We start from the raw sequence: 13,819 nt of genomic DNA on the forward strand, positions 1-13,819 counted from the left end.
TTTTTTCTTAAGGGCCCGAATTCTGGCACACTGTTCAAAATGCCAAGCTGGTTTTCGCTTTATACAGTTATTACCAAGGGGTGAACCCCGATTCCCCTTCAGCCCTGAGGCTCTTTAAAACAAAATAGCAATTAGGTATGGAAATTCTAGCGGGAGGAGAGGTGGAAGCCACGGTTGCAACGGCAACGGACTACAACTCCCACAAGTCCTCGCAGGGTTGTTGGCGTACCTCCCGCTCCCCAGCCCCCAGCCTTGCGCAAAAGGCTCTGCGGTGAGAGGAGGGGGTGGGGACAGGATAACGCACTTGGAGGAGAAGGAGGAGGAGGAATAAAAGAGATCATAGACTTCCATCTGGGCCTAGAGCGGCTCTTAAAGTAGTAGGGCGAGGAGGGCGGTCGGCGACCACCTTCAATACAGGCCGCCAGCGGTATCATGGCGACCCGGAACCCTCCTCCCCAAGGTGAGCGGCTAGGGCCCGAAGTGGTAGTTGCTACGCGGCTCACAACTCTCGACCTTGCTCCCGGGACGCCTCTTCCTTCCCCTGTCCCAGGGCTCCGGGGGCCCGGTGTTGTTTTTTTTTTTTTTTTTTTTAAGGTAGCAGCTTTGAACACCCATCCGAACTAGACTCTCCCTCCCCTCCCGGCGGAACTCGGGCGAAGTGCGAGCCCCCGCCCCCAAAACATCCCACCTCCGGCCTTTCATTTCTATCTTCAAACGTGTTTTTCAGTCTTGACTCTAATAATTTGTTCTTGCCGGATCCCTAACCAGTTCTGTCAGAGGAGGACCACCTCTTTCTCCCACTTAAGAAAGTGAATCTTGCTCTGGCCCAAATTCTACTGAGATTTTGGGGTGACCCTTCATGGTATGAACTGGTCTGACCCTACTGAGATTTGAGGAGGTGACTCCTCACTGCTTTGTTACTTTTGAACTGACCCTATGAGATTTGAGGGGGTGGGGGCATCCCTACTGCTGTGTCTGTGACTGACCTGGTCCTACGGAGATTTCGGGGCCGGCGTGGGGGCGCGGTGGGCGACCCCTTACTTCTGTGTAACTCTGACGTGGTGTTGGTTTGGGTCCTCAGGCCGGTTCTGGGCCTTTGGAAAGGAGATGCTAGGCTCATTACTCTTGAGGCCCCAGTCTCCGCGATTTGGATGTAAGACTATTAGTTTCCATCTGTGTGTTTTTAACTAGTCCGAAAGCAGGCGTGCGTTGTAACATGAAAATTGTAAAATGCGTCCTGATTTGTGGTTGACTTTAAATTTATTATTTTTATTATTTTTTGTATTTTGAAGAATATGAAAGTGATGATGACTCTTACGAAGTGTTGGATTTAACTGAGTATGCAAGAAGACACCACTGGTGGAATCGTGTTTTTGGCCACAGTTCTGGACCTATGGTAGAAAAATACTCAGTAGCCACCCAGATTGTAATGGGTGGAGTTACTGGCTGGTGAGAACATCTTTTTTTTAATTACATTTCATTGGGAGTGCTGCGCTTTTGTATCTGCAACAGTTAGAGTGCTCAATCGGTGGCTTTACATTGTTAATCCCAATGGTTAGTGTAATCATTAGTGTTGGGTTTTGATGATCTTCCCCTGTGCCCACCACTGTTCTACTGTGCCCTCCTCATCCTTCCTTTGATTCTTTATATATTTTCCTCCTCAAATTTAGCACATACAGTGGATCTGATTCAGTTACAGTAAAGAGGAAGAATAGATAAGAGTTAATTATGCATAAACAATTTTTACTGGTTCAGTGCTAATAACTGGAAAAACCTGTGAGAACTCGCAACAGTAGACCTGGGCTCCAGGATTGTGAGCCTTGTGCAGAGCAGTGTAAAATTCTCAGTAAAAATTATTGATTATGATACAGGTGATTCTGTTGATTTTTGTGTGCTAGTTTGGATTATACTTTGAAGAAGAGTTGTGGACCATTGAGTCTTTGTTGGAATTAAAGGACTGATTGTTTATTCTAAAAATATTGTTGAGTACATTTTAAGCAGTTAATAAGCATTAACCTAACCAGTTAACATATCAAACCACATGATTACATAATTGCTACTATAGATCTAACCCTGTTATTAGAATAAAAGATTAGCCAAACAGCAAGGGTCAGAAACAAGTTTGACCCTTTATTTTGAAAATGTTCATGACTGTAGAGAATTTTTGAAGTTAGTGTGGGTGCTTAACTTGTGAATAATAATTTTTTCTTAGATTCTTAAATTAATCTTACATTAATTTAAATATTTACATATTTAAACTTGATAAGTATAAAATTATTTTTTAAATTTCTGTTTACATGCACCTTGGAACAATGGTATACTCCTCTATGCCTCCCTGTAAATGTTATCTTATGGCAACCCTAGCTGGTGTGGCTCAGTGGATTGAGTGCCAGCCTGTGAACCAAAACATCGCCAGGTGGGTTCCTGGTCAGGGCACATGCCTGGGTTACAGGTCAGATCCCTGGTTGAGGGTGTGCGAGAGGCAATCAATCAATGTTTCTCTTGCACATTGATGTTTCTCTGTCTGTTTTTCCTTCCCTTCCCCTCTCTCTAAAAATAAGATAAATAAAATCTTTAAAAAAAAGTCATTTTATGGTAGAGGCACTCATGTAGGTTCTGTGATGCTGAGGTGCAGCATTTATTCACGATATGTACTTATGAATGCTGCTTATGAAAAAAAGCCTACAATTAGAAGAGATGCTTTGTCAGGGTCCTGGTTATTCAGATGATGCTCCACAGGCTGGTTGTAACTTGGTCCCCATAATTCAGGGTTTGGTCTTAGGCTTAAAAATAAGCTCACAGTTTGGTACCCTGGATGATTGGTTAATATAAGTCAGGGCCTAAATCCCCATCTGAAGAAAGACTGAAAAATAATTGAGCAATAGAATTAAATCATTGTGTGTTTTCTCCTTGTAGGTTAAGCTCTTGAGAAGCCCTATAGCTAGCTGAAGTTTGTTTGGAAAACCTAGAGACAGCAGGGGAAGATAGTAGGTTCATGCCATCAAAAGACAGACATGCTTGTGGGATATTGTTGAGACCTGGTTGGGGCTTGCATCCTCCAATCCCTTTTCTGAGCCTTTGTAGCTGATTTCCCTACTGAGGGACATGTTTTTCTTTTTATTTTTTTAGATTTTATTTATTTTTAGAGAGAGGAGAAGAGGGGGGAGCAAGGAAGAGAAACATCAATGTGTGGTTGCCTCGCACACCCCCAACTTGGGACCTGGCCTACAGCCCAGGAATGTGCCCTAACTGGGAATCGAACCAGCTACCCTTTGGTTTGCAGGCCGGCACTCAATCCACTGAGCCACACCAGCGAGGGTGGGACATGGTTTTTATAGTAATACATATGTTTGGATTAAAGCCAGGTGTTGACCCAGAGCTGTATAATAGGACTAATACTGCAGAGGTGATTTGTTGCAATGACTTTAGATTCAGTGTGGTAAAGTTTTGCAATATTCTTAGGGTATAAAATAGATGTCCTATTTTGACATACTTTAAGGAAGAATGGTTAATAGGCATTAACCTAACTAGTTATCAATTCAGACCAATTCAGGACTTGAGTGGGAGGCTGATATTATATTTAGCTGTAAATAGCTATACTTTTTTTTTATCATAACAAATTAAAACCCATGTCAGGATGGGTGGTTGTTAGTATAGATGGGAGGAGTGAAGATTAGTTAGAGGGTCTGGAAGACTACTTCGTGTGGTCTGGAAACAAGGTAATTATGTGTTGAGAGTGGAAAGAAGACAGTCAAATAATGTTTTGGAGACAGAATATATACAAGTGGCAATCAGTTGGACCTTGAAGGCCATAAAGAAGGCAGGGTCTGGGATGAATGTGAGGTGGTGAGCCTAGAGAAGGATGCTGTCAATTAAAAAATGGGACGTTAGCAACAGTCGCTTTGGTTGAAAAGATGTTTGCTTTGGGATTTTTTCAGTATAGGCATATCTTGGAAATATTGCAGGTTTGGTTCCAGACCACCACAATAAAGAGAGTCATAATATTTTTGTTGGTGGAGGACCTTGCCTTCAATTTCTAAAAAATGCAACATCTGTCAAGCACAATAAAGTGAAGTGCAATAAAATGAGGTATGCATGTGTGTAGTTCTGGGTGCCAGGGAAGCTCATCATATAATTGGAAATGCAAAATTTCCATTTGTAAAAGCATATTAGTTTCCTAGGGCTGTTTTTAACAAAGTAGCATAACTAGGTGGCTTTAAAAAAGAGAAATTTATTCTCTCACAGGTCTGGAGGATAGAAGTCTGAAAGGTCTTGAAAGGGTTGGTTTCTTCTTGGAGGCTCAGAGTAAGAATCTGTTTGATGCTTCTCACCTAGCTTTTGGTGGTTGCCAGCAACTCTGGCATTTCTTGGTTTATAGCCTTACTCCAATCTCTGCCCCTGTCAATACATAGTCATCTTCCCTCTCTGTGTCTCTGTGACATATTGGATTAAGTCATTGGATTTAGGGCCCACCCTACTCCTGAATGACCTCATTACAACTAATTGCATCTGCAATAACCTTCCAAATAAGGTCACATTCCTCACATCCCTTTTGAGGGGACATATTTAACTCAGTACAGAAGGCTAGAGTTAGCAATCTGAGATTCTTTTGCACACTGTGGGTCTAGAATACTGAAGGGACTATGAGCTCACCGAAGGAGAAAATCATAAAAGGAGTATGGGTTGACATTCTTAATGGATAGATGAAACAAAACATTTAATATAAAGGTAGAGACCTACCTATACAGAGGCCTAGGGAAGCCATGAGAAATGTGGGCTTAAGTGGATTCATGTAGGTGGAACTCCAACTAGACCTTAAAGGGTAGAGAAGCTTTAGGTAGGCCGAGCTAGGTGGAAACCCCTAGAAACAGGGAGATTAATACCTTGAGAAGTGGTGATGACCTATTTGGAAACTAATTGGATTGGAACAGAATTTTTGGGTAGAGTGAGGGTCAGCAGGTATGTAGAACATCTTGACTGTATTAACAAAACAAAACAAAACAAGTCACTTTTATTATGGGGAATTTCACCTTTACAAATGTGGAAGGAAGGGTATAGTGAACTTCTGAATGCTCAACCTTCAGTTTTAGTAGCCAATCTTTTTTTCCCATAAATTTCCCTCTTCTCCATTCCTGAAGCACATCTCGGACAATTTAGATGCAGCTTTTTTTGACTAGCTTATATAACTAAAGGGAAGCATTGAGGGTTTCTCAGTAGGTAAGGGACATGATTAAAAAAATGGAAAGACATCAAGTTTTATTAGGAAAGCAGTGAAAAGTAGAAGAGGGAGAGAGTTTAAAACATCATTGATCTCATTTTTTGTTATTAAAGGTGCGCAGGATTTTTGTTTCAGAAAGTTGGAAAACTTGCAGCAACTGCAGTAGGTGGTGGCTTTCTTCTCCTTCAGGTACGTCAGAGCTTTATTTCTTTGCCTCTGCTTAGAAACTGTGAAAGTCAAGTTTAGCCATTTCACTCCTGTCCATTTTAATAGAAGGTGGAATTTTTCTTTTAGGCATCAGTTTACGGAAAAACTAAACTGAGTATGGAAAGCTGGCATCTGTCACGAAGACAACAATTCACATACTTCTAAGTTTTTTAAACAGCATGATCCCAATTATTTAAAACAACTATTAAAATTCATGGTGCCTCATTTTTTTTGTTATTACCCAATTTCCATTAAAGCATTTCCCTAGCAATATAAACATTTCATTAATAATATAAACCTGCTCATCCTGACCATCTTAAACATATGAGGTCTGTCTGGAAAAAGTCCAGCCATTATAAATATAACACAAATGGTTTGCGTGACATCGATGTAACCTGGCAGCCAAGGAGAGTGGACTGGAATGCACCATGTGAACAACGATGACTTCACTGTACTAGTCAGTGGGGGCGGTAGATCCCGTTGAGTGAGCATGTGTACTGTGTGGCTATTGCATTCAAAACGACTGAGCGAGTAGAGCAACAAATCTACATCAAGTTTTGCTTTAAGCTTGAACATTCCTCTACAGAAACTATTCAGATGATTCAGAAGGCTGCAGCTATGGACAACTCTTGATTGGTAGCTTCATCATGACAACATGTCCACTCATGCATCAGTCTTTTGCAGAGTTTTTTGGCAAAACATCAAATCATCCAGGTGACTCAGCCTCCTTACAGCCCAGATTTGGCCCCTGCTACTTCCGGCTTTTCCCAAAACTAAAATCACCTTTGAAAGGGAAGAGATTCCAGACCGTTGATGTGATTCAGGAAAATACAACGGGGTAGGTGATGACAACTGGGAGAACTGTGTGAGGTCCCAAGGTGCCTACTTTGAAGGAAACTGAGGCATCATCATCCCATGTACAATGTTTCTTATATCTTATATCTTCAGTAAATGTCTGTATTTTTCATAGTACATGGATGGATACTTTCTGGACAGATCTTGTATATTTAAAATTTACACACACAGTATATAATATTCAAAAGGTCCCATTTCCTAGCCATCAGTTTTCCATCCCAGAGGAAATTACTCTTCACAATGTCTAATATTTTTTTTGAAACTAGGGAACTATAATAATATATAGAAAGTGGAAAATTGGGTTTAAAAAGTCCATAGTCCTATTTCTGAGACAGGTGGATTTGAAATTTTAGTTTTGTTCATGTTCTTCTAAGATTTAAAAATGCTTTGCCATTAGTGGATGTTTATCAGGATGGTATATGGAATTCATGTCAGTTTGGCATATAGTTTTTCAAAAATATTCCCAGAAGATCAAATATAATAAATCCTAAAAGTGAAAATCTCTGGGAATGAATGTTAGCAAGAATTTTAAAGATACAGAGAACTATCAGTCATACTAGATTTTTAAAATGACTGATGGTCATAGTAGCCAAAATCTTACTTCAGCACCTAAGCCATTGTTGTTGCCTGAAATACAAAGGGATTGGATTTGCATGTGTTAAGCACAGATTTTGAGTTGTTTGCTAAACAGCTTTTAAAAAATATTTTTTCTTTCTGTTGGTGACATTATTAGGAGTAATTGCTTTTTGCTTGTGGCAAGAGGTAAAAAGAAACATGGTGAATATCTAAATTTCTTTTGGATGAATATGTCAGCCTTCAGAGAGAAGATAATTTTATTTAAGCTGATTTTGAATTTGGTTTATATAAATTAAGTATTAAGATATCTGTTCTATAGCTATTTCAAAACTCAGTTGTCATTTCTGTTTACTGGACTGAAGTAGAGCTTCCTGAAATGTTCACAGAATAGAGGGAATTATATATTGCAATTCACTTTGCATATCAGTTTTTCAGAAGTCCATTTCAGTCCACTCAGTATGCACCATTTAAGTCCACATTGCCACCTTCTACTTCTCCAGGCCTAGTACACATGTTCTTTGAAGTCGCTAAGCAGAACATGGGATTTGCCTACATCAAACCAATTTTTCCCACAAATAGGACTTAACATTGAAAACTCAATAGAAGAAACAAAGAGGAAGTAAGAGTAACAAATGGCATTTAGGCTAATTGCCTCCTCTTCTTTAGACCCACTTCCATATTTTTGTTACCTTTACTTACATTTAAATATAAATGTTAGTTTACTTAGAACTTAAAGCTTTTCTAGTAACTCAATATTAAGTGTTTTCTGGTAGGTATAATCACACTGTCGTGTTAAAATAGTGGTATACAAATCTTTTCAATTTATTTGTTCAGAGTTATACATGCCCATAATTTGAAAGGTCAAATACTCGTACAGGACTTGTTACAGATTAGGGTAGTACTCTGCCTTCCTCACTACCCTCCCATTTTCCCTCCTCTTGAGGCAACTACTCTGAATGCTTAGCTGACTCCTAAAATATTTATCCTTTTTTTCCTAAAAAAGTTAATTGGACATTTTTTGGATCTTTCAATTTGAGATATTACCTATTGGCTCCCCATTGTGGAATATGAGAATTTAGCTATCGTTTATTGAACTTCTCTGTGTACCACCCCCCAATCTCTACACTTGCATGCTTCCCCCACCCCTTACATCATCTAAGTATTGTTATTTCATTACTGTGTCAGATCATTACCTGGAGTTCACTGAATTTCTTGAATCTGTAAATGTTATGTCTTTAACCATATTTGGGAACGTTTTGTTAATTTTTAAAAATAATTTGTTCCCTCCTGTTTCTCCCCATCTGAACATGACACTGATTATGTGCCTGTTGGGCTTTTTGATAATTTCCTGAGGGTTTGTTCATTTATTTTTTTGATCCACTCTTTTAGATTATATAATTTCTAGTGATGTAGCTTCAAGTTCACTGACTCTTACCTCTTAATCTACCTTCTGCCATTAAGCCTATCCAGTAAATTTACTTCAGATATTGTGTTTTCCAATTCTGGGATTTCCATTTGGTTCTTTTTATATTTTCTATATCTCTGGTGAGAGTTCTTTCCATTGATTATGAGCATAGTTTCCTTTACCTCATTGAGCATAGTTATAGTAGCTGCTTTAAAGTCCTGGTAATTTCAATATCTGGGTCAACTCAGTGTTGGCCTCTGTCAATTTTCTTTTGAGACAAGGCCACATTTTTTTGTTGTATCATATATCAAATAATTTGGATTTTATCCTGGGCATTAGGAATGTTATGTTGTGGAGACTCTGGATTCTATTTTATTTCTCTGAAGTATGTTGATTTGATTTTAGTAGGTAGTTAAGTTGGTTAGACTCAAATTGCAAACTCCATTTCACCTGTGGTGGGTAGCAGCTCAAATCCCAGTTTATTTCTTTTAGCCTTAACCAGAATGCTTGCTTCTGCCCCTTGAGTGTGTGGTTCAGGACTTAGGTAAAGTTTATACAGAATTTGGTACTCCCCTTCTTTAGCTCTCTCCTCTCTGGCATCTGTTATTGTCCTGGGCTTTGTCCTCTGGTTCTTCAGGCTGGTAAGCTGGTGTATTTTCTTTTGAAGTGTTAGCTACCCTGCAACTATATTGGGATAAAACCAGAAAAATGGGCAACTCACCTTATATTAGTTACCCTTCCTATATGTTTTAATTCCCCTTCAAAATCTGTTTGCTTTTGTTAATTCTGGAGTCCTTGTATTTTAACCAGGGTTTATAGTTTCTCTATGGGAGGGCCTGGAAGGTTCATCACCACCTCCATCCAAATTGCCATGTCCATCACTGCAAGGAAAAGCTTTTACTTGCCATTTGATTTAATCAGCACTGTTTTGCTAAAGCTGGAGTTTTAAGTCAGTGATAGGAGGTGAATAAATACAGGAAGATATACAGATAAATTCTCCCATGTAGTCATTCAGAGTGAAAATGGAACCTAAGGTTCCCAATCTATTTCTATAAAATCAGATATTTTCATTATTGAAGTATTTTGTATGTTGTTCATTGTCAGAGTGATATGTTAAAATACTACAAAGAAAGCCACTTACTGTGTGATTTCTTTATATTTTGATTTTCTTATTTGGAGGGACTAACTTACTGTACTGGCTTACACACTATTATACTTGTTGAGATTTTCCAGTATCTCAGTAGCACTGTGAGGACAATGGAGTCTAGTCAGTCTTCCTCACTCGGGATGCCCAGGTGTGGATTCTTAGAGATAACACTAGATAGGGTTGCACAGTGCACTTGCAGTCGTATAAGCGTTAATGTCATATTTTTGGCTAGTAGCCGGCTTTGTTTATACATAATATAAAAGAGGTAGAACCCCACGGTTTGTGTTAGTGTTCAGATGGCAGGCAGGGAGCGAACAGAGGAGCAGTGCCGAGCAGCAGCGGGCACCGAGTGCTGAGTGAGTGAATGGCAGTGGTGCACATGTGAATACTGTAATGTCTGCAGTAAAGGAACTGTTGGAGATTTCAGCCTTGCCTCGCATATTCTTCCGATTGCTGGACACAAGGAATCTGCATTCGTTGGCACGACAAGCATCATATGAGAGTGGTTTGTTTGTTTTTTTTTTTGTTTTTTTAGTTAATAGGCCTTTACTTATAGTTTTATTAAAAGGATTTCTGGCATGAAGCTTGTGTAGAGCATATTTCTTTTATATTCCACTTTCAAAAGCACTTACCAGAAAGTATTCTTAATTTAAGTAGGGTCAGATTAAGTGAGGAGCCTTTATCAGTCTACTTTGGATTTCTTTAGTGACCTAATAACTGATTGGTTTTATCCCTTATAATTAAACACCTATTTAATTAAAAGATGCTTTTTTATTAGATATAATTTTAATAATCTCTGTCCTTATTAGCTAATCCCAAATTCCATAAGTTATGATAGGTTTATGGTACAGTTATAATATAATTTTTGGAATATTTTCCCATCATATACTATACTTTTCTTAACATAGTGTTCATCACATCTAAGTAATTACGTATATTTAATATCTGTTTTCTCCAACAAACCTGAAGCTCTCTGAGGGTAGAGACTTATGTCTCCCTTGTTCTTGGCTGTATCTTGGGGACCTAGAAGAGTGCTTGATACGGAGTAGGCACTCAGTATCTGTTTAAATGAATAAATTAGACTAAGTTATGATTTCTTACCTCTAAGCATCATACGTCTTGAAATCTGAATGTTCATATATTCCTGGCTAATAGATTCATTGGCAACCTGGTTGGTTTAGAATTAACCATTTTTATTACATTTTTGTAGATTGCTAGTCACAGTGGCTATGTGCAGATTGACTGGAAGAAAGTTGAAAAAGGTGTAAACAAAGCAAAAAGACAGATTAAGAAACGAGCAAATAAAGCAGCACCTGAAATCAACAACATAATTGAAGAGGTAAAACAATTTACATTTTGCCTCCCTTTTTATTTTTTAAATGGATATTGATTAGTACAAAATGCGACTAGGAATTACCTTCTTTTAAAAAAATTGGTGTTTTTGGTTATGTCTAGAGTGTTAAGTAAAATTTGGGATCCAGCCACCATTTTAATCAATTGCTACTTTCTTTTAGTAGTTAACATAGTTTCCTCTGCCTGTCTCCCACCTACTTTGATGTACATGTAAAAGCTGATAACATTATTCTTTCAGAATTTTTCCTCTGCTTTTACAAATGTGTACATGTGTAGACCAGGTCTGGGAAAACTATAATTGCCTATTTTTCTTTTGAAGTGAAATAGTTTGATAGTGTGTAGATTTTATTAATATATTAGTTTTAGTTATGTTTTTTATGTATACTTTCTTTATTTTCTTCTTGTACTTGGTTTAGAATTGAATACTCCCTTTTGCTTGTTTTTGTTCTATCCTTTTACTTCCCCCAACTTTTTATTTTGAAAAATTTCAAACCAGTTGAAAAATTAAGACAAATGCAGTGAATACCCAGATACCCTTCATCTATTCACCAAATCATTTTGCAACATTTGCTTTATCTCTCTCTGTGTGTGTATGTGTGTGAAAGAGAGATTACACTTTTTATTTTTGCCAAATTATTTAAGACATCATGACTTTTCACTCTTAAAGACTTTAGCACGTATCTCCTAAGGGTATGGATATTTGTACAATTGCAGTTACCATTATTCCCCTCCAAATTAAACATAATACAGTAATATTTCCTAATATATAGTACATATTAAAATTTTTTCCACAAAGTACCTTTTATACTTTTTTTCCTTAAGAATTATATATTTCAACTGTAGGAGAAGGGGTGGGTTGAGTCGGTGTGGGGGACAGAAATGAGGGAAAAAGTGGGACTGTAATAGAAAAACAATAAATAAATCAAAACTTAAGAAAAAAGAATTATATATTCCATTTGGTTGTCATGTGTCTGAAGTCTCCTTTAATTTTGAACAGCCCCCTCATCTGGGGATTTTTTTCTTTGTGTGTGTGTGTGTGGTTTTTTTTTTTTTTTGTCTTTCATGACACTGACTTATTTGAAGCATCTAGAAGAATATCCCACAGTTCAGCTTTGTGTAATTGCTTCATGATTTTATTTCAGTTAAATGTATATTTTATCAATGTGGTTTTTTTTTTTTTTTGATTCTGTACATTTTTTCTTACTGGCTAAGTGGATTGTTAAACATTATTGTGCATGCTGTGGAAGTTTATTAAATAATCTGTGTTAATAACTTGATGAATGGACCATTTATGCCTGCTCTGTAGGCACTCAGTATCTGTTAAATTTACCTATTACATCTCAGTAGCCAAGAAGCTTACTGGGCCTGGCTGAGGGCTGTAGGCTCCTTTAGTTTATAATGAACAGCCCTGGTATCTTGTGTGATAGTTAGCACCTGCTCTAGGAGGTACACAGGAATTTTTGCTGAATATTACTGAATTGAGGAAGACATCTGAAAACATTACTTAGCCCTGGATTTAATAATTAAGTGTATTTTAAAAATTTTGCATCTTTATTTCTTTTTCTTGCTGTGCTAAAATATCCATAACGTAAAATGGATCATTTTAACTACTTTTAAATGCACCATTATGTGGCATTAAGTACATTCACACTTCTTTGCCACCATATCCATTTCCAGAACTTTTTCATCATCCCAAACAGAAACTCTAACCATTAAGCAGTAGCTCCCACAATTAACCCCTTTCCCATCCCTTGGTAATGTCTGTTCTACTTTGTCTCAATGAATTTTACTAATCATGTAAGTGGAATCATACAACATTTGTCCTTTTTTGTCATCGTAATTTCACTTAGCATAATTTTTTGAAGTTCACCCATTTTGTAGCATAATTAAGAGTGTTTTTGTTTAAACTTTATGTTTTAGGCAACAGAATTTGTCAAACAGAACATTGTGATATCCAGCGGATTTGTGGGAGGCTTTTTGCTAGGCCTTGCATCTTAAGGATATGAGTGTTCTACCACAGCGGAGTCACCTGTGAGAAAAGCAGTGGTGGTGACCAGACGCTCTCTCAACATCACATGCCATCAGGCTGTCTAGGGCGACAAGAAACAGCTAGCTGAACAATATGAAACTCACAACTTAGCATATTGTCATCTGAAGTTTGTCAAATTAGTATCTGCTGTAAAACAACCTATATGGTATATGTACACTAGTATTCCTGAGCAGAACATGGCGTCCATTTATTTAAATCAGATGTTCTTCATTGTGCTTTATAGTATAGTGCCATTAAATAAAACTTTGTATTTATAGCTGCAACATTAGGGTTGACTTTTTTTTTTTAAAGATATGTTTGCAATAAACTGAAGAACTGTAATGACCTTTTGTGGAAGGATTTAGAAATAGTAGAATTATTAAATACGTTAAACAGATTGAATACCAATTTTTAGGTTTTTTTCCTTCATTTCTTACTTTGTTTATATAATAACTGTAGTAAACAATTTCAAGGAAGGCTCTTCTAAGGAAATATTACATGTTTAAAGTTTGTTTTCTTTCTTTGATGTCTGTAGTTGTAAAAATATATCTTCTTGTATGTAAGCTTATAATTTTTTATTTATTTATCCTAGCAGCCTGAGCAAAAATAATTACTTTGACAATACATATAGTTGGTTCACTGCTTTATTTTATTAACTTTGAGTGAACCTCTTCTTTTGGCTCTAAAATCCTAATTATTATTTTGATCTCTTAACAAAGTGGTAAAAACTACCTTAAAATAACTTAGTAGTACAGTATGAATTTACCGTCTGAAGAACCATGATTTTCTATATAACTATGAAATTGTAACTTAAAGAGAATTGTCTCCTTGATCTAGTCTGAGATGTAAGTGTTAATGCTTTCAAACTTTTGGTAGCATCATGTTGGTTGACCACTAGGCCATTTGACTTGATTCTCAGGGCTGACATCACACTCCTTCTGAGGCTCCTTTGCCCAGAAAAGCTTTCTGTATTGTTTGTTTTGTCCATAGAGTTCTAAGTTGGAATTGGGAAAAAAACATCAGAACAAC

The 13,819-nt window shown here is 37.4% G+C and overlaps 1 protein-coding gene across 1 annotated transcript; it reads left to right on the plus strand.

The window, feature by feature from the left end:
• The first annotated feature begins 263 nt into the window (after positions 1–263).
• FUNDC1 (FUN14 domain containing 1) lies at positions 264–13,200 on the plus strand. The gene is made up of 5 exons (XM_090264576.1): positions 264–460; positions 1,293–1,449; positions 5,332–5,407; positions 10,619–10,747; positions 12,682–13,200. The coding sequence occupies exons 1-5, from the start codon at positions 433–435 to the stop codon at positions 12,757–12,759; spliced, it is 468 nt and encodes a 155-aa protein (XP_090120702.1). The 5' UTR covers positions 264–432; the 3' UTR covers positions 12,760–13,200.
• The last annotated feature ends 619 nt before the right edge of the window (positions 13,201–13,819 follow it).

Source organism: Furipterus horrens, unplaced genomic scaffold (genome assembly GCF_987537825.1).
Source record: "Furipterus horrens unplaced genomic scaffold, mFurHor1.1.pri manual_scaffold_17, whole genome shotgun sequence".
NCBI lineage: Eukaryota > Metazoa > Chordata > Mammalia > Chiroptera > Furipteridae > Furipterus > Furipterus horrens.